This window comes from Prenolepis imparis, unplaced genomic scaffold (assembly GCF_030444845.1).
Source record: "Prenolepis imparis isolate NDT839.2.m4 unplaced genomic scaffold, iyPreImpa1.0 SCAF_15, whole genome shotgun sequence".
NCBI classification, from domain to species: domain Eukaryota; kingdom Metazoa; phylum Arthropoda; class Insecta; order Hymenoptera; family Formicidae; genus Prenolepis; species Prenolepis imparis.
In genome coordinates this window covers 4,628,180-4,650,640 of record NW_028141173.1, presented here as the reverse complement: position 1 = coordinate 4,650,640, position 22,461 = coordinate 4,628,180, and the positions used below count along the sequence as shown (strand labels likewise).

General features: G+C 32.7%; 2 protein-coding genes across 9 annotated transcripts in view; one reads left to right on the top strand and one right to left on the bottom strand.

Annotated features, from left to right (window-relative positions):
* The window catches only part of LOC145946138 (uncharacterized), a 165,467-nt gene that overhangs the window by 2,716 nt on the left and 140,290 nt on the right, over positions 1–22,461 (bottom strand). For 4 of the 7 annotated variants that reach the window (XM_083055607.1, XM_083055609.1, XM_083055611.1 and 1 more), the window contains exons 6-11: positions 12,663–12,972; positions 10,662–10,937; positions 10,041–10,276; positions 9,279–9,545; positions 8,637–8,892; positions 4,956–8,209 (exon numbers count right to left, since the gene is read on the bottom strand). In XM_083055607.1, the coding sequence (XP_082911733.1) occupies positions 8,034–8,209; positions 8,637–8,892; positions 9,279–9,545; positions 10,041–10,276; positions 10,662–10,937; positions 12,663–12,921 (1,470 nt within the window). In that variant the 5' untranslated portion in view covers positions 12,922–12,972 and the 3' untranslated portion in view covers positions 4,956–8,033. Of the gene's footprint in view, positions 1–4,955; positions 8,210–8,636; positions 8,893–9,278; positions 9,664–10,040; positions 10,277–10,661; positions 10,938–12,662; positions 12,973–14,633; positions 14,882–22,461 lie in introns of those variants that run through there. The other 3 variants (XM_083055610.1, XM_083055612.1, XM_083055613.1) reach the window with 3 other exon arrangements.
* LOC145946141 (uncharacterized) lies at positions 125–5,224 on the top strand. 2 transcript variants are annotated; one of them, XM_083055617.1, is made up of 4 exons: positions 125–265; positions 781–1,065; positions 1,539–1,637; positions 2,203–5,224. In XM_083055617.1, the coding sequence occupies exons 2-4, from the start codon at positions 805–807 to the stop codon at positions 2,581–2,583; spliced, it is 741 nt and encodes a 246-aa protein (XP_082911743.1). In that variant the 5' UTR covers positions 125–265; positions 781–804; the 3' UTR covers positions 2,584–5,224. The 2 variants fall into 2 exon arrangements, with proteins under 2 accessions (XP_082911743.1, XP_082911742.1); XM_083055616.1 differs by having other exon boundaries at positions 205–1,065; positions 2,203–5,223.

The following is a 22,461-nucleotide window of genomic DNA, read 5'->3' as shown; positions in this document are numbered from 1 at the left end:
ACTTTAAACTTTAAATTCGTGAGGTAAGACACTTCTCCACTATGATAAAATAATTAAAATGACGATAACAAGGCAATACGCCAGTGACTCGCTACTCACACATGAGAGCGGTTATCAAATGTTGCTACGATATAGTATCTGTAATCAAACGGAACTGTACTATAATGGGGAGTTTGCGATGCAATTTTTATCCCCATTATTCTGCACACACAAAGAGCATGCCCACACTCTGCCGGCAGAGAAGACACGCTCGCGAATTAACTAGGTAAGACGACGAGATATGGATAGACTAGACATATCTCGTTTGGTGCTTAAAAGTGAAGGCTCGCTCGCTCCTCTCTTTGCCAATTAACTATAATAATAATAATAATAATAATAGTAATAATAATAAAAATAAACCTTTTCTATAAATTATAAATATGTAAATAGTATAGTTATAATTTATGTGACAAAATATCTGTGTGTGTTCTGAGAATTATAAATTTCGTATCGTGAGTCGAAATAGTGGCACTTACTTTTCTTTTTATTAATAAAAATCAGTTTTTAAATAAAATATTTTTAAAAATACTCTCTCTATTCTTTATATAGTGACCGTCGTATTCTGCTAATATATAAACGCTCGTAGTACAAAAATTTACGCTCCATTAAGTCCATGTTGTTGTCGGATTCGATACGATACGAAATCTTGTGATAAAAACCGGAACGGGATGCGCAAGACAAGTGTAAACCCGGGCGTTCGTATCGATCAGCCTTAGCGATGCCGTATAGTCTTTCTTCCAGACGAAGCTCACAATCAGATCAGCTATGCCAGTCTGTCTCGGCACCGATTGCACCGGCGCCATCGAATTCAGGATCCTCAGCAAGGACCGGATCGAGGATGCTATGATCGTGCAACGGAAATCGATGCGCCAGGAGTGCATCGCGATCGGTATGGGAATGTACGAGGATCCCGGTGCACCTGAGGAGATGCAACTGGTCTTCAGGGAGGTCATCAAGGATGGGTGCACCGTAATCGCGGTCGATCGATCGGACCGCGTTGTCGCTGTAGCATTCAACAAGTTACATGTAAAGTATAAGCGTTACATCGTAGATCAGTTTTGATTAAATTCGCGCATATTTCGATGTTGTCGAAATAATCAATCATTTTGATATTTTTGATGTTTTATACATATATTTTATATATATATCTTCAATATATCGATTATCTTGATTATCTTTGATATTTTGTACATTTTATCTTCAGTATGTTGATATTAATAAACACTCTGTGCTTGGAAGCTCTAATTATTATTATTATTAATATTGATAGCGATATTATAAAATATAAAAATCATCAAAAAATATAAAATAAAATATACAAATTATCAAAATTTTCAAGAGTTATTTTACTAACATTACAACATTGAGTCTTATTACTAGCTTATTATATATTTCAGCTGATATATCGGATGATGCTACGCACGTATTAAAGTACAGATAAAGCTGAGGAGAATTATTATAGCTTGTACACAAAGTGTTATATTTCTTTTTATTTTTAGGAGCCACCTAAGCCGGGAGAAATAGATTCCTTCGCTCTTTTTGTAGAAAATAACATCAAATATCGCTCGTGCCGGGATCTGATTGAGTTCCTCGACGACGTGAGTTTGTTACCTAAATCACTTTATACACGCTGCAATCAACTGTGTCAATACAAGTGTTCTTTAAATTTCCTTGATATCTTAAAATTCTTTCGTAAATAACGATAAGCTTAGCTGCTATCGCGACTTTTTTCGCGTGATAATAATTAATCTTCACAAGCTACCTGCATACATCATCTCGTTTAAAGAGATTTTACGTTTGTCTCAAGTAAAATAAAATAATTCTTGTGCAAAGTGACTATCTTGTCGCATCATTAATTGCATTTATACCTTAAAGTTTAAAAAATATTCATTATTTAAAAATCCTAATAAATATAAAAAGACTCCACAAATAATTCTTCATCAAATATAAAATTTAAAAGAAAATCGTAAAAAAGTTTTCATAAAATGTATAATTTAAAAAATTATATGCATCTATATTAATCGTTTAATTAAATTATTAACAAGAAGTCGCGCGTCTTTTGTCTTATTACATAAATCAAATAATACAACAGGCTATTATAATCTACAAAATATTTATAGCAATTTCAACAAGCTTATCGTTTATCAAGAATCGTGTTATCAGGTGGAATCGCGAGTAGACATCTTCGAAAAGTACAACGCGCGCGGTGCCATGGAAATTTTCTACATAGGGACAGATCCGGAATATCAGACACGCGGAATTGGCCGACAAATCACGGACAAGAGCCTCGAAGTCGCCCGCGGGTTGCGCACCGGGAAGCTGAAGCAGATCTGCGTGGCCGACGAAATCGTCAACGAGCACGTGCGACCGGAAGTGGCATTCGCCGTCGCCGCTTCGGTATACAGTCAACGAATCATGGAAATACTGGACTTCGAGACTCTCGCCGAAATGCGATACGAAGATTACATACGCGGTGGCAAAAAAATGTCGGACAGGGTAGGTGACGTACACAGAACGATCAAATTTGTCGCCCGCAAACTTTGACGCTATCGATTTCTGCTTAAATTTCGAATAAACGGAGTCATTCGCCTTTATATCAAAATTAAATCAATTTTTTAAATTTTTATTGAAAGGGAAAATAATAGAATTTGATTTAAAAATATTATGTATCATCAGAAAAGTTTGCAACATGATAATGTAATAAAATAACGTGATATTATATGAAATTATCTAAATAATAATATATCAATCAGTTTAGTAAGAGCTAAGAACATAAAGTTAATAATAACGTTAAGAATATTTGTGCAAACCAAAAAAGATGAAAACACAACTAGTTAACTGGCTGCTTGTTTACACTGCTCTTTAAATTATTAACAAAATATTGAAGACATTTCATTAAGGTCAGTATTAGCTTTAATCGTAGTTTCAAGAATATCTATTCTTTCGCAAATCAATCTTACTGCCTGCAACAAATAGAAAAGGATTTAGTTGATTAAGAATTGTCGTTTGACTTTGAACTGATTTATAAATGAGACATATTTCGTATAGGAGATAAAAGATATAACAATGCTTTTTTATATAAGTATATATATGTATAGATGTATATATTAATACATTTATAATATATCATATTAATGACACCGAAAACGCTCAAAGCTATGATGCGTGGAAACAGCATTATAATTTTGAGCGAAACTGCATTTTCATTCGTAAATAATTTCCCGCAAAATTATACGATGCGACCTGACATCTGTAATTAATTTAATCAGGGAAATATTAGACAATAATAATGTATATTATTCTCTTTCACAATTCGCAACGTATTGACTTGATCGCAATTGCGTCTAAAGGTACTTCGACAAAGCCACGAAATATGATTACAATCGTACGCGAATTATGTAACGTAGTTTCCGCGATTTTGGCGGATATTGACGACGGAATCATTGACGACGGAAATAATTAATCTATTGCTTATGATATTTGTCTCTGTGTTCGAGAAACTCTCAATAATTACTATCATCACGCATAATATTTGTTCTCTCTAAAGGCGCCACAATTGGAATTCTGCGCAATGCGTTATCAGGAAGACACTCAGTGTATAATAAATATTCAGTAAAGCGAGATATCTATAAAGAAACGCGAAATGGACAGAAATTTGCGATGAAATATCTCAATATTGAAAGTGCAATTTAATGCAAAAAAAAAAGTGCGAAAGAAGTTAACATCTGTTTCTATTATTGCATTTTGGTATTTGATTACACATGTGGAGGAAATGCGCGACGAATTAAATATTATTTTGACTAAAGTTCTCGTCGGTTTAATTTTAATCCATTAAGAACGAACATGGGGAAGGACGCACTGAGTCTAACAATTCTTCAAATTGCACTTCAATTCCTTCATCTGATCATTCTTGGCTTTATGCTATATAAGTGCGACGTATACATTGGCGTCTATAAATAAATTATCGTATATCTCTATTACACTACCCGCCGCACACACATATTTATGTATTTAATAGAGATTAACAAATATGTAGAATATTATATAACATATACGTGTATATATTTAGAAAGTGTATGCGGAAGAAATTTGTCCTTGTACACGTTTGAAATTGAGAGCTCTGGCGCAATATAAGAAGTTAAATTCAAATTTTATGAAAGCTACATCTTTTCTACAACTAAAAAAAAAGCGAAGAATAACGTGAAGAGTAACCGTGTATATTAAAAATTAAAAAATAACAAACAATAAATTATTTACGCCGATTTTATGTTGAAGTAAAAAAATGTCAGAAGCTCGGTTATTTTCTAGAAAAGAAAAAAAATTGATAAAATAGACGCCGCTTTTTTTCTTGCGCCAAAGCCTTCAATTAGTTTAGTTATTTTTATGCTAAACAACGCGCAAGAGTATAATCAACTTTATTACGAAGGCTACTACTACTGTGAACATTCAGCGATAGTCGATTTATAATAGACGAAGCTACTGAGACTGCAAGAGACGGAGAGAGTGGCGCACCTAATTTTATTATCGTTGCACTCAGTCAACCGTTAATTAGTTACTTTCTCTTAAAACGCCTCGCTATTACTGCTATTGTAAAAAATGTGGACGTATAATTGTTTTCCTTTCAATATACATATATATTATATATAGAATACGATATTGACACACTTCCAACAAAGTTAATATTTTCCTTTTTGACTTACGGTCTAATTAACTTACAGCCTGAATTCAGTAATCGCCAACGAACTACGCCACGTGTCTTATCTTACGTCTTATCGACACATAACAAATATATTGTATAACGACACTTATGTATTATTATTATTATTACTGTTATTATCATTATTATTCTTTCGAAATAGTAACGCAACCACTATGTGCAAACAGTAGACTGCAAAGAGTCCTTCAAGACTCGTCGATTTTCTTTTTGGCACGAATAATCTTTTTTTTTTTTTCCTCGTTCATTCTGAGATCACTCTGAGCCGCTTTTGAACTTTTGATTTTTCTTTTTGTTCTTTCAGAAAAGTTTGATTACTTATTGTTAGATTTCATTCCGGGGATAAAGAGGAGTATAAAGTCGGAATAAAAAGTTTAACACAAGTTTGCGACAAGTGAGAACAGATGTTCTGCGGTCTACAAAGAACAATAAAAAACATACAATACGTTAAGAAAAAAATTTCAAGAGATCATAAAAAAATTTAATCATAAAGGATCTTTTTCATAGATATATTGATTGTTCTCGTACACATCTAATCACAATTAAAATTATGTATTTATGTTACACTCAAGAATTTTTTATGGATTCTGTTATCATAAAAATAATATAGGATAAAATAAAATTTAGTTTTACAGTCATAAAAATATATAAATAAAACATTTCTGTATTGTTAACATTTTGCATTTATAACCATCTTGTAAGAGAAATATAGAAGTGATAGAAAATCTAAAATGAAATACGGAGGAATCTCACAAAATAAAAAATAATTCGTAAAAATTCTTAAACGTAACAAATATATAATTTTAATAATAATAATTTTAATTGTGTATATACAAGCAAGCAATATATTTATGAAAAAGCTACTCTTCGTAGGGGGAAGACTTAAAGATACACGGATAAAAAATGTAATTGGCACTCTGATTGACGAGAGGAAGACATGCTTTACTGGGAATTCTTGTAAACGGGGCGGTTAACGCGATTTGGAAACTTTCATCCGTGATCAAGTTATAGGGCGGATGTGGGAAAACTATTGCTACAATTTCCAAGAGATCAATTGCGGAAGATGACTCTTCGGAAGAAGAGGAGGTACAATACAATGAGTTAGATGAAGTTATAATAGAAGAAAATTTACGAAAAGACGTCTAGGGGATATAACAAGGAAAGAATTCTTTAATAAGAATAACATTCCCAAAGACATGAAGTGAAGGAAGATGATGATGAAAAAACTCTTAAGAGATTATATAAGAAAACTAAATACACGTTTACATCGTACGTTCATTAATATTGATAAAGTCTTTAAAAAAATATGAGGCTCCTGAGAATAAACGCATTTATTGCAATAATTGTAATTATTTTGTTGCTGAGAATTTTGGAATGTAAAACGAAACATTGTGGGACAATAAACACAACGAAGAAAATATTGAAAAAGGGAAACGTGTAACACAAGAAAAATATAATGAAGAGAATAAAAAATATGAAAGTCAAGATAAAGAGAAATAAAATTGATTTTATTGAAGATTTTTGGCCAGGATCGAGCTACAAATCTTGACCAGATATCTTCAGTAAAATTCGTTTTTAAATGATGAGAATTATAAATAATATAGTTGAATATTAATGTTGTTAACCACGCGCGGCCAGGACACATAATTAGTTTTCGTAACAGTTTGTGCGCTAAAGTTAGTGATAGAGTAATGTCTATCGTGTTAGTGGAACGTCGTAGAGAGATATCACACACATATCTCACTCGCTCTTACCACCTTGATATTTCCACAACTGCGGAGGAGATATCAAAGCGGTAGCTGCAAATTCGTGCAACAGATACAGCGTTGTCTTCTCACAAGTTTGGACGAAATTCGCTACGCTATCGCGCGCACAGGAACTGCGAATGTTGCCGGAAGCAACTGGCTCGAGTGTGAAACAACACATCGTCGTGAATCGCCAGAAGCTCGAAGCTGTCGATGATTCGATTGTCCAAGACCCTACCTTTCTCATCGCGGAATTTTCTTCCGTTCCCATAATACTCGTATTTTACATCGACTTAACGATACTGTATTTAATAAACTGCAGATTTAATTCAACAGAGATCAATTACTCGACTTGTGTCGATTTCAAATTAAAATTGATAAACTTTTTGCAATTTAGAACCAGTCGAAAAATTGCAATAGATTCATATCAATTCATTTTCAACTTTTAAAATATTTAAAGAAAAAAAAAAAACGCTCGTTAATATTTATATCGCTAAAATATATCATATAAATATATATCTCTAACTTTTATCTCTAACTTTGTTTTTACGATAATGAATACGCTCGAGTTCGAAAACTAAGTCGAGAGTACAATAATATAATCTTATTAGCTGAAGGAGCTCCTGTGCACGCAGCTAAAAAAAGTACTTTCCGCTTATACTTTGCTCTTTTTTACCTTTCTATATCCAATTTTCAATTACACGTGTAATCTGAAATTGTTCAAAAAAATATATAAAACATCTCGTTATATCAAAATAAAATATAAATCGGCTATAACGATGTCGCGTTTGGCAAATACATAGGAAGCATTTCGTCGTTCTGTCTCCTTCTTTTTCCTACGCATTATTTCTTATTCTTTCTCGCAAAAAGGGAATTTATCGATATATATTGGCGCTATTCCTTATCACAAAACACGCGCGCATTTCGCAATTTCATTCTCCACCTTTAAAAAAGTGAATTTTGCGAATGCACAAGCGCGCAGAAGTTGCATTTAACACAATATAGAAGTTCAAACATCTTCGACTATTTTTTCACCAATGTCAGTTGATCCTAGTTAAATTCTTATTGTAAATTTATTACACCATTATAATTATTATTTAATTAAACAAAATTTATGATATATATTTAGTAATAGAAAGTTTAATATTTTTACCTTGTTTTATTTTCTCTCCAATCTTATCTCTAGAGGAAAAAAAAAGAAACTGACATTGGTGGAATTTATAATCTTGTATGATGTAGATTGGCGAAATGTAAATGCGAATTAAAATTTTACCTTCTTGATCTCGCGATCGAAGGAATAACGAGTCGATTTTTTGTAGTTCTGAAAACAGTCGACAAAATATATCTGTCAAGTGTACAACAATAACATTATTCGGACTCGGTGAACTTTCGGATTCGGTGAATTCCAATCGATACGACGCGAGAGCAACGATTCATTTAACATTTCATCGTTTCGTCGAATCGATCAGAATTCATTTGCGTGGATCACCGTTAATATGGAGGTCATGATGCCAGACCAAACGCTACAGAGAGATTCATCTGTGACAAGGCTCGTGCGGCTGAATATCGGGCGGCTGAATTGTCTGGTAAGGAAGCTGAGTGTCTCTGAAGTGCGATCTGACGAGCAAACCGAGACCCAGCAGCACAACCGGAAGACCGAGCAAGGCGCAGATCAGCTCGCCCGTCACTCCTGGAGACCAGGAGACGGAACCTATTTCAAGGTTCTCTTCAGAAACGGCTTGTAATCGAATTATGCTCAAGCGTACTTAATTTTCAAGCGTTATAGCGAAGCTCGAGATATTTACATGCAATCATCGTGTTGAGACAGTAATGAATGTATATGACTTTGTAATAGTCCGTAAGAATTAAAGGAGGGAAAATATTCGCATTAAAATTACAAAGAAAAATCAAGTCTTTCGATAAAGTAAAATATTTCTGTATAAATAATAAATAGAAAATTGTTCTATTTTTATACAGAAATTAAATATTAAATTTCCTAAATATGTATATAAAGATTTAAGATTCATACAACTGCAAAAAATAAATTCTTATTTATTTATTTATGCAAGAATAACTTTTATCCGCCAATTTCAGTAAAACAAGCTGCAGATCGAAGTTACGTTGCATCATTTACTTACCTCCGTGAGAGTCGACGTCCATCCTGTAAATGCTCCACCAGATACCAGACAGCGGAAGTGACACGGTTGCGACGGCCACGCTGAATACCGCGCTCTCGCACATGGACAGGAAGTTGAGGATCGAGATCGAGAAGACAATGTAAGCGAATAGAAAAGTCCATCCGTGGCTGGACACGTTCGAGCATAGTTTGCCGCCTTTAAAGTGGCACATCAGTCCCTGCTCGACGGTACGATACAATTGTACGGGTGATAAATCCTGAAATGACATTTAAAAAAATTATTCAATTAAGTAACGAATTAATTAAGCTGTCTTGTAAATTTTCTCTAAAAGATAAACTGATCATTTTGGCTTGTTGCAGGCGTTTCTCTACAGTAATGACGATAATTAATGACATAACAAACTTGGAATAAATTGTCAATACGCAAAAAAATTCAACATAAAAGAAGTCACACTGTATATTAGCTTTAAAAGTCGGTTTTTCCTCGCGAGATGCAAGTATGATTTCAAAGAAATTAAGAATTATTTAAAGAAGATGAAATGTTTGTTGTGGAAATCTCCGAGAAAAAATTCGCGAAGCCCGATCTGTCATCGACAATCGCAATCACACACATAAGAGACATGTTTCTTTTTGCTTCACTCACCCTGCCGATGCCGGGCAAAGTGTCGAGCCAGCAGAACGTCAAGATGGCAAAGAAAGCGATGACGTGTATGTAAAAGAGAGTTTGCATCACCGGCGGCTTGGGGTAGCTTTTTGGCTTTATCGTGGGATCCGGATCCGTCACGTGCAGCAGCCGACCGCCCTCCTCCTCCGAGCCACGACGACGAATATCGCGGGAGGACACCAAGCGGGACACCGTGTACAAGAACGAGTTGTGCTGCGTCGTCAACATTTGACACACGTTTTGTTGCTGGAAGCCAGAGAAGATCGCGGACGTCACTCGCCTCATCGCGGCCAGTTGTTGTTCGGAAAACGAAAATCCGCCGACCGCGCGAAAAGCTAATCCGTCGAATAAAAAAAGTAATCCGCTTAAAAATTTCCAAGAAAAAAAAAAGATAGAATTTCCAGATTAAAATAAATAGCGATATCTTTCATAAAGCCACAATTCACTTGTGAGTAGGTGAAAAAAATTTTTCTGTACGTATGTGGGAATTAAATTATCTCTCTTTGTCTAATTAATTTAAATTCTGTTTTTCTTTAATCCTCGCTGAAAGAGAGAATGAGAATCGCGCGGAATTAGAAATTCTCTCGGGATCGGTTTTAATAAGAGTTACGTCACTATATATATATATATATATATATATATATATATATATATATATATATATATATATATCGTTGAGAAAATCCCACTGATACTGCAAATAAATCTCAATTGGCGAAAAAAGGTCGACGGTTAAATTACCCCGGTGGTGTAATGTCGCTCCAACAAGGTGAAGAACATGGCAAAGGAAGCGAGGGCGCCCACGTAAACGAACGTCCAAACTGCCCGGATGCCCCAGGATCCCCTGGTGCCGGCCGTCGTATGCGAGGAAACCTCCCGTCCACGGCAACGGAACTCGTCGCAGAGACCATAATCGACGCTTATGAACAGACCCACTATTATGGTCGTGCTGGAGAATATTCGCTGCAGACTCATCACTGAAAACATTCGTGGGAAAGGTTCCCCTCGTAAATAAACATTAACGTGCAAAACTGAAGGAAAAACCATACACTCCGAAAAAAAGAAATGAGAAAAATAATAATCCTCGAAAAATATTTCTAGCTAGTACCTCTAATCTCTCTATAACTTTTTCATATAACACCACATATAAAATAAATACTTAAATTTATTTATTTCGTATTTTATTATTATTTTATTTTTCTATTTCGTATAAATTTTACGAAGAATGATATATCTAAAAATATTTATTCCAATTTTTTCACTTAATTAAGTATTTCCGAAATAAAATTTTTCTCAAGACCGTAATGTTATTTCGTTCATTAGAGTAATTATATTACAGGATAACAACTCCAAGGCACTCACTTTTCCGACAAAAGAAGAAGTAGTAGACGAGGGAGAAGACGAGGGTAATGCCTTTTATTGGATCCTGTAAGTGGCAGAGTACTCTATTCCGATCAAGGGATAGGGTGACTAGGATGCCCGAAAGGGCATACAGAGTGCTTATTTTGATCAGGCCGCAGCGGGGTATCCTGACTCGCAAGCTGTTCGGTATCAGCGGCGGCGGCGGCGACACTCTGTTCGCGACAAAGTATACCATCCCCAAGATGCAGGCGGAACACAGGGCAGTGAAGAGGAGTCCTGTGAAGAATTAATAAAAATCGCTGCGAGCTAGACAAAAAAAAAGGCGAAACAAAATAATCGCGAATTTTTTTATTCCTCGATTTTATATAAAAAGAAATGATATTTTTATATAAAATTTGTTTAAACTTCATTAATATTTTTGACAGAAATCAGCTTTATTAAAGCATTAATTTGCTAATTAAATTTTAAAATAAAAATATGTTATGTTATAATACTTTAAACTCGAATAATATTTCTTGACAGAAATCAGCTGATAACTGTTAACAAATATTAATCGAGTTTAAAGTACTATTACATTTTATATAAAATTATTATTTTATAATTTTTATTACATACTATATATAATTATAATATACATAATTTTAACATTTAATTAACAAATTAACGTTTTAATCAGCTGATTTCTGTACAAAAATATTAATCGAGGATAAGATATTATCATTAATATTTTCTTTTTCGCGATGATAGATCTCGAAAAGCTTTTTTCGCGTAATATATTCATTTCATTAAGAAGTAATATATTTATTAAATTAAGAATAGAAGTGAGACATAAATAAAAATTAACAATTAAGGTTTCGTTTGGTAGCGATCTTTAAAAACAATAATTATTTCCTTAATTGAAGTCACAAATATATTTCGTCTCAGCGAATGTTCTATGACTTACACAGGCCTTAATTTTCGCGAAAAACGTTTAAACTTTGATTGTAAAAATTAAGGTCTGTATAAGGCTTAGAATATTTTTTGAGGGCACGTTTTGTAAGCCTTGAAGAGACCTTTAAAACGCGCCCTCAGGAAATGTTCTAGGCCTTACACAGGCCTTAATTTTCGCGAAAACGTTTAAACTTCGAATCTATAAGTCCTAGAACAGTTCCTTTGTGTGATTGTTAAAAATTATTATAAACAAATATAAGGTATTATAACATATTATATACAACATATAACTATTTTCATATTTTTAACATATATTTTTAAAATTAATTTAGCAAATTAATATTTTTTGACAAAAATCAACTGATTAAAGCGTTAATTTGCTAATTAATTTTTAATATAATTTGTTATAAAAGTAAAAATAATAATGTTTTAAATAATATGTTGTAATTCTTTAAACTTGATTAATATTTTTAACAGTTACCAGTTGATTTTCTTTTACGTTTAAAAAACGGCTCCATTTCGTTCGAATAAATATTTCTATCCACGTGTTTCATCCAAATGTCAAACGTGAGAGGAAAACTGAATCTAAGAAAAAAAGGTCCGAAAAGTAAGATCACCGATTTGAATATTTTATTCAGCAGCTGTTATGATACAGGTATCGAGTATCATCCGCTTCAAAGATAGGGCATCTATTATTGGGCAGTATAGAGGGATTAGTCGAGTGTTTCGTATAACTCAATTGCTTTTTTTGTTTCTTCGCGCGTAGATAATTCACGGAGGCGTCGAGCCCGTATTTTTGGAAATGGGTGAACGAGAGTTATAGCGACGTGCGGATCACATTTTCGCGGAAAATAATTATCCATAAATAATTTTCACGCTTAGTAATTGCGATCCCGGGGAGAGGATTCTGCTCTCAAGGTTTCTAATCCCGGAATTACGAGAAGTCCTTCTATGATCGATCGGTCAATTCTGGCCAATTCATGCATGTATGCCGTACCTATTTTGAGCACGTGTATATATATATATATACATATATAACACATACGTATGTGTACGTGTTTGTCTGTCTACCTGTGTAAGCGCTGGAGACGGCGGCGACGCTCTCGAGATAGAGCGGATACGTGATAACGAGGACGGTAACTGATATCGCGACGGACACGAGGGTGGCCAGGAAGCGGAGCCTCTGCCAGTTCTCGCGATCGGTATCGAACAGCTTATCGCTGCCGGCCTGATAAGCGACATATGGCGACTCCTCGGTGTCGGTGTACTCCTCGATCTCGACGTCGCTGCCGGTGCAACGGAGCTCCTCCTGCTCCTCGTCGTCCATCATCGTCGACACGCAGCTCGTTAGGCTCGCCAGCTTGACGGCTTTCTCGTTATTCTATCGAACCGAGAACGAGCTTACTTAGTACCAATATTTTGTACGATAACACATTTGTAGCCTACATTTATTTCGATGAATTTTGCCTCGTTTTTATCTTTATATGTAATACAAATGACGTAGATTTCCAACTGATGATGAATTTGTATAAATTATGCGAAACTAAAAATAATGTTCCGCCGTCATTTAAATTCGCTATTTTAAATAAGTAATAAAGTAACTTGCAGATATATTTTACGGCTGATATTTTGATATCCTTCAACGGTGATCTATATATTGAGATAAACAAGTCAAGTGAGTTCTTATTATGTTTTCCCGAATGTAAAATAAATCTAATAATTTCATTCTATTCTATGAAATGACTGATATTATGAGCTGAGAATTAGACGGTCGCATTTAAGTCTGAGTGTATTCATAGCACTCTTGAATAAGGAATCCAGCTTTGAATTGAATATATGGAAACCACAGAAAGTGGCTATGATATACGGCACATGAGTAATGAAAGGACTAACTTTCACAATTTCGGCGAAAAGCTTTTGATAGAAAGTAAAAATATCAGATCAATTTCTTAAGTACGTCTAACTTAAAAAATATATGTAGGTAGTTAAAAAAATTAATAATTTATTTTGTTTCAAACCTACAATAATTGCTTGTCTAGTTTTTACACGGATTACAATTGTTATAATAAATAGCTATTAATTATACTATAATATTACATACGTATCTACATTTATTTATATTTATATTAAAGTAAAAGATCTTTCGCACCTTTTGAAATTTATTTCTAGTTACGATCCTGGATCATGGAATTTCGCGAACCTCGCCCTTTTCGTGGATTCTAATAAGTCTCAATGAACGACTGAGACAAAGTCTCTTTTTAATATTACATTATAAATGTATTCTTTATATATTTTGTGATATGACAAAAAATATATTCATGTGTCAATATAATACTTCTTGTAGTGAAATATTGTTTTGCAAAATATATAGTTTATCAAAAATATTTTTATTTGATCAATCAGTATTCTAATAAATAATCGAAAGAAATTATTCTAAAGTAAGCATAAATAATAAAGTACCAATATTTGTAATATTAATTAATTTATAAATTATTTGATGATTTAATAATGAAATACCGTAACGTAATAATTATAAAAAATATTATATACGCACAGTTTTCAAAAAAATATTGATTTAAATAATATTAATATTATTAAATAAATAACGCACATCGATTTAAGAATGAACAGTATAAATGAGCAACATAATCTCTTTATCTCATTCACATATTTCATTCGCTTGATAATAAAAAGAAACGATCAAGTTTTTATTGATGACCAAAGAGATTCTCATCTGAAAAAAAATGCCTTGGTACTTGTGAACCACACTGATACAAAGAGAACAAAAAAAAATGATGACAGAAATACACTGCTCCGAAAAAAGCACAACATAAACAAAGCAGCGCCTGTCATCGGATAAGACGTAGAATCTCTCCTATACCAAGATCGCTTATCAGCATGTTAATCGAATTATCAATGATTTGTCAAACATTACTGTCACATTCAGAGAAAAACAAACAATCGATCGAACGAAACGGCGCAAAAAAATTAATTCATGGTATTTAAAAATTAACGCTTACAGGGAAAATTTATCGGACTCACCCTTAACGAGGGAACCTAACCTGGCACCGCCCACCCTCGGGAAAAACGTCACTGTTCCCCCGGCTATCCTGGATCGTTGTGTCGCTTTCGCGAGATACTCTTCCACGCTGACGCGCGATGATGACGGATGACAATGACGACGCGCGGCGCGAGTTAATCGCGAATGATCGCGAGCACTGAGTCGCGCGATAAGGCAAGCCAGCAGAAGCCGCGACTTCATCCCATCGTTAATGACGAGGAACAGCGCCTCTTTGTGCCGCGGCCTCTGCCGCCAGTCTGTCGCCAGGACCGTATTCGATGAGCAAACCCCATCGATTAACTTTGTCAACCCTAACTTGTCTAATTTTTTACCATAGGGTCAGAAATATATTTTAAAAAATATAAAAAAATTTTAATTTAATTAAAAAATAATAAATAAATATCGTAATGTAATATCATTCGGTATTAATAAAGGAAGGGGTTAAATAGCTTTAACATCGGTTTAATCACGTATTTTTGCAACGTCAATTGTGGAATAATTCAATATAATCTGATCAATAATAATTCAATATTAGAACTGTAATTGTTATTAGTTTTAAATAATCAAGACTAAATGTAGTCTTTGAAAGACTATAAGATTGATTAATTAAATGTAGGAGATAAATATACATATATGAATCTGAGGATGCAATAGTATAACAGACGTCAAAGTCAGACACGTCTATATATGTATATAATTCGTCGCATTTTAAGTAAATATGATGTACGCATACATTTGCATATAGTACGTGCCATATATTCTTTATTTTTATCAAGCCTTTATATCATTGAGTGATACTGTGTAGTAAAAAAATATGCAAAATAATCGCTTGTTTAGTTATGTAAGCAGATAAATAATTAAATAGCCTTAATCTGTTTAATCGCATATTTTTGCAACGTCAATACCAGCCCTAGAATGATTCAATATGTATTTCAATTATTTTAGATTTATTATTCACCATAATCTGGTAAATAATTATTCAATATTAAAACTATAATCGTTATTAATTTTTAATATTCAAGACTAAATCTAGTCTTCGAAAAACTATAAGATTGATAATTAAATTCAAGATCACATTTTGCGCTAAATAGAAGAATGAATCTAATAAGAATGCACAGTAGAAACAGACGTCGAAGTCAGACACGTCTATATATCTAATAATATATAATACAATATATAATACATCGCACAGACTATAAGATTGATTAATTAAATGTAGGAGATAAATATATATGAATCTGAGGATGCAGTAGTATAACAGACGTCAAAGTCAGACACGTCTATATATGTATATAATTCGTCGCATTTTAAGTAAATATGATGTATGCATACATTTGCATATAGTACGTGCCATATATTCTTTATTTTTATCAAGCCTTTATATCATTGAGTGATACTGTGTAGTAAAAAAATATGCAAAATAATCGCTTGTTTAGTTATGTAAGCAGATAAATAATTAAATAGCCTTAATCTGTTTAATCGCATATTTTTGCAATGTCAATACCAGCCCTAGAATAATTCAATATGTATTTCAATTATTTAAGATTTATTATTCACCATAATCTGGTAAATAATTATTCAATATTAAAACTATAATCGTTATTAATTTTTAATATTCAAGACTAAATCTAGTCTTCGAAAAACTATAAGATTGATAATTAAATTCAAGATCACATTTTGCGCTAAATAGAAGAATGAATCTAATAAGAATGCACAGTAGAAACAGACGTCGAAGTCAGACACTATCTAATAATATATAATACAATATATAATACATCGCACAGACTATAAGATTGATTAATTAAATGTAGGAGATAAATATATATGAATCTGAGGATGCAGTAGTATAACAGACGTCAAAGTCAGACACGTCTATATATGTATATAATTCGTCGCATTTTAAGTAAATATGATGTATGCATACATTTGCATATAGTACGTGCCATATATTCTTTATTTTTATCAAGCCTTTATATCATTGAGTGATACTGTGTAGTAAAAAAATATGCAAAATAATCGCTTGTTTAGTTATGTAAGCAGATAAATAATTAAATAGCCTTAATCTGTTTAATCGCATATTTTTGCAACGTCAATACCAGCCCTAGAATAATTCAATATGTATTTCAATTATTTAAGATTTATTATTCACCATAATCTGGTAAATAATTATTCAATATTAAAACTATAATCGTTATTAATTTTTAATATTCAAGACTAAATCTAGTCTTCGAAAAACTATAAGATTGATAATTAAATTCAAGATCACATTTTTTTGCGCTAAATAGAAGAATGAATCTAATAAGAATGCACAGTAGAAACAGACGTCGAAGTCAGACACGTCTATATATCTAATAATATATAATACAATATATAATACATCGCACAGACTATAAGATTGATTAATTAAATGTAGGAGATAAATATATATGAATCTGAGGATGCAGTAGTATAACAGACGTCAAAGTCAGACACGTCTATATATGTATATAATTCGTCGCATTTTAAGTAAATATGATGTACGCATACATTTGCATATAGTACGTGCCATATATTCTTTATTTTTATCAAGCCTTTATATCATTGAGTGATACTGTGTAGTAAAAAAATATGCAAAATAATCGCTTGTTTAGTTATGTAAGCAGATAAATAATTAAATAGCCTTAATCTGTTTAATCCCATATTTTTGCAACGTCAATACCAGCCCTAGAATAATTCAATATGTATTTCAATTATTTAAGATTTATTATTCACCATAATCTGGTAAATAATTATTCAATATTAAAACTATAATCGTTATTAATTTTTAATATTCAAGACTAAATCTAGTCTTCGAAAAACTATAAGATTGATAATTAAATTCAAGATCACATTTTGCGCTAAATAGAAGAATGAATCTAATAAGAATGCACAGTAGAAACAGACGTCGAAGTCAGACACGTCTATATATCTAATAATATATAATACAATATATAATACATCGCACAGACTATAAGATTGATTAATTAAATGTAGGAGATAAATATATATGAATCTGAGGATGCACACAGTAGTATAACAGACGTCAAAGTCAGACACGTCTATATATGTATATAATTCGTCGCATTTTAAGTAAATATGATGTATGCATACATTTGCATATAGTACGTGCCATATATTCTTTATTTTTATCAAGCCTTTATATCATTGAGCGATACTGTGTAGTAAAAAAATATGCAAAATAATCGCTTGTTTAGTTATGTAAGCAGATAAATAATTAAATAGCCTTAATCTGTTTAATCCCATATTTTTGCAACGTCAATACCAGCCCTAGAATAATTCAATATGTATTTCAATTATTTAAGATTTATTATTCACCATAATCTGGTAAATAATTATTCAATATTAAAACTATAATCGTTATTAATTTTTAATATTCAAGACTAAATCTAGTCTTCGAAAAACTATAAGATTGATAATTAAATTCAAGATCACATTTTTTTGCGCTAAATAGAAGAATGAATCTAATAAGAATGCACAGTAGAAACAGACGTCGAAGTCAGACACGTCTATATATCTAATAATATATAATACAATATATAATACATCGCACAGACTATAAGATTGATTAATTAAATGTAGGAGATAAATATATATGAATCTGAGGATGCAGTAGTATAACAGACGTCAAAGTCAGACACGTCTATATATGTATATAATTCGTCGCATTTTAAGTAAATATGATGTACGCATACATTTGCATATAGTACGTGCCATATATTCTTTATTTTTATCAAGCCTTTATATCATTGAGTGATACTGTGTAGTAAAAAAATATGCAAAATAATCGCTTGTTTAGTTATGTAAGCAGATAAATAATTAAATAGCCTTAATCTATTTAATCCCATATTTTTGCAACGTCAATACTGGCCCTAGACTAATTCAATATGTATTTCAATTATTTAAGATATATTATTCACCATAATCTGGAAATAATTATTCAATATTAAAACTATAATCGTTATTAATTTTTAATATTCAAGACTAAATCTAGTCTTCGAAAAACTATAAGATTGATAATTAAATTCAAGATCACATTTTTTTGCGCTAAATAGAAGAATGAATCTAATAAGAATGCAGTAAAAACAGACGTCGAAGTCAGACACGTCTATATCTAATAATATATAATACAATATATAATACATTGCATTAAATAAATATATATATGTATATATGCGCTCATTTGCATATGGTACGGATGCCATATTCTGTTATCAAGTCTTTATGTCTTTAAGTAATTTTACTGTAAGAAAAATTCTTTTCTTTTTTTTTTTGTAGAAATAAAAAATATGCAAATAATAGTTTATTTTTAGTTACGTCAAAGTCAGATATGTCTATATATGTATGTATAATGTATATATATATATATATATATATATATGTATATATGTCGTAATAAATAAATATGTATGCACACACGTGCCATATTTTTCGTTCTTATCAAGTCTTTTATATCTTTAAATAATTTTACACTGCGTAGCAAAAAAAATATACAAATAATCTTGTTTAGTTACGCAAGCAGATAAAGCCCGCCCACGTGCAAGCTCAGCAGTATAATGAATACATGCTAAACCGTTGTTATATACAAAATGGAGGGAATAAATGTCCCTCCAGAGATCCTATCAAATATTCGGAATAGATTACTCACGATCATTTGCCGCAAAATTCACTTTTCAACATTAAATGCCCGGGATAATTAAGCTCGAAATTAAATTTCTCTCAACGTGACGTCCGTGTCAAATTGTACTTAATTTGATTTCTGCACATTGAAATCTGAAAAATCGATTTCGTCATAAAAATTAAATAAAAATTCATAAAATATCTTTATTCTTATTTTAAAAAAATTAGATCGCAAGAAATATAGATCTTTTTCTCGCGATATATAAAATTAGGGAGGTGACGCGAAAGAAATGGAAGAATCAAAAAGACACGATAAAAAGACTCCGAAATGACGATGCGCCTCTTGCAATATGTACGGTCTTGATTTTGCGCATGAGCATGAGATATTATATGTATATATGCGCGACGCAAGTCACGCTCTCCAAATTAATTCAGAAAATTCTGAATTATTCGTCGTGGAATATATTGGGAGTAACACAATATCATGGCTAGAGTGAGTTACATCGATCACTTAATTCCATAATGTAATGGACTTCGCGCGGACCATCATTAATCATCATTACTTTGCAAGAGTGTGAGTACCATAATAATCGAGTATCGAGATAATTGAAAACTAAAGTTTTCGACATGTGTAACATCGTGTAGCTAATCGAAAATTTTCGATATAGATGTTTAAAGAAAATTTTGGAAAAAATAGCCGAATCTCATTGTCAGTAAGCTGTGAAAGAGACTTATCTTCTTTATTCAAGGAGATAGACATTCGTTCACAAAAGTGGATGTAGGGTGATTTTAGATTTTGTGAATAAAATTTAAAAAAAAAAAAAAAACTATGCATTTGACAATTCTTGAAAAATTGCGGAAAAGTGTTCTTTGAAAAAAGATCTTTTTCTTTTGCGAATTCTTCATTTGTTCACGTATAATTGCAAACCACTAAAATTTACATGGAACTAGGGTAGCTCAAGTGGTAGCCACGAGAAGTTGAAGTTCGGAAAATTGCGAGGTAGACTGATTTTTATTCTGTCCACGCACAACAATCGCATTATGCGTTTTCTCAATGGCGCATTTAAACTCGAATCTTACGAGACTCGAGTCTGGCAATGTTGAATGGAGAAGAAATGTAGTATTAAAAGAATAGTGAGAGGGGGATGAGAAGGGGGCAAACAGAGAAGGGAAAAATGTGCGAAAGGGAGAAAGAAATAGACAACAAAGAAAAGAATCAGTATTCTAAAAGAGCTATTATTTCGAGCGGAGAGTTTAATCGCGTGGATTGGGATAATAATGCGATAAATCTAAGAGAAGACCGTGTAAAATCTGCATATAAATCGTACACTATTCTAGTAAAAGCAACGCAGAGCTATAAATACAACGGTAATGATACGTCGCGATATTACGCGAATAGTACATTATATATGCATCAGTATATATTTAGCATTGTTTTCGAATCTAATAAGAGAGAGAGAAATTTGATAAATGATATATATATATATATATAGTATATAATAGCTCTCTATAGCCTGGTAATTGCTATTGTTTGCGACTAACGGAATTGGTTGATTGAACTGACACTCGGTGGATAATCGAAGTCTGGTTGGCAAATAAGCGGAAGCCCATCAACCGATCTCGATATAATGCCTGTGTATATATAATTGTATTCCTATCAAAGGACGGAAATCGGAAGCTTCGTGTGAAATAGACTACAAGGATATCAGCCAAATGGTGAATTAAAGGGTGCCTCGTACAAGAGTCGATTACGTTTTAATTGAAAAAAAAAGTAATAAATAAATAAAGCCACCGGAGTAAATTGGGATATAAAGCTAATCTATAAGTGCTTCGCTAACTCTTTGTTAAGAAATTCCTTTCGCGATTCCAATATCGCGAGACGCTCTTTCTTTCCCAGCTTGATCCTGTGTTGGGAAATAAAAAAGAAAAGATACTTCGCGCGAATCCTCTATGAAGCAACGAGAAGCGAGAGAACCGGATGACTTTAAACTTTGAAATGAGATGCGAATTCTTTTGCGCATCCCAGGCGACTCCTGACGATCGTATTCATGCTGCATTTATCAAAGGCCAAGTATGTCTAGACTTAATTTTGAGCTTTATTAATGAAATAAACATATTGTCTCTTCATCTCGAAATCTCGAGAGAGAGAGAGATTTTAATCAACCAATGTGTATTTCTTCCGAAACTTTGCAATCTTGTAAAATAAATCGCGATTTAAAATTATCATAAATTTCATTTGAATTTAAACGAAGTAAGATTTCCTTAAGAACTTGCTTCTTTATTTGGGAAAAAAATTTATGTCAATCGTAAAGTCTGTCAATATGATAATCATCAAATTAAGTTTCTAACGAGGGAGATTAACAGAATTAGAATCTATTGTTCTTTAAGCTAAAGTTTTATTCTTTTTTATGGCAAGAATTATTTTTTATTCGCCTGTAATGGTTGTTACGACAGAAATTTCTACTGAAATAGAAAATGTGTATCAGCCTTACGATATACGACGTAATAAATTGCTCGACAAAGAATTATTACGAGATCTTACGTACTTTACTTACGTCAACAACACGCACAGGTCATTAAAGGCAGTAGTTTCTAAATCAGGAGAGAGATATGCGAACACGTGTGGGAGCGGAGGGATATAATAAGAATATAATAGCTAGATTTATATAATATCACAGTACACAGTGTGTCGGTAATTGCATTTTTTCTGCTTTTAAATTTTCGCCTTATTTCGCGCTCTTCACCGACTCGTTTTTCTCTCCGCGAGTCTCTCGTATCAAAAATACATGACACAAAAAAAAGGGAAAAAAACGAGACTGGTTTCGAGCTTTCTCTTTAACATTCGACAGAAGTTACGGGACACGGGATCAATCGAGATTTAAAAGAACGATATGCGAGAGTCGAGCTATCTCTCGCTCAAAAAAATTTCGCTGAATTTCGGAGACGGGACGATGAATGTATGTAACCGAAATCCCGAAGCGTGGGATATCGCTCTGGTTTCGTAATAATATATCCACCGCACAATACAGATTTGATTAAGTTCGATTTTCATCCCGAAGCGGATGCAGTAATCTCTCGCACACAGAACGCATTCCGGTGTAATTTGCCATCGTGAAGCAGCGGCATTATCCGTACGCGATAGAGCAGCTATTA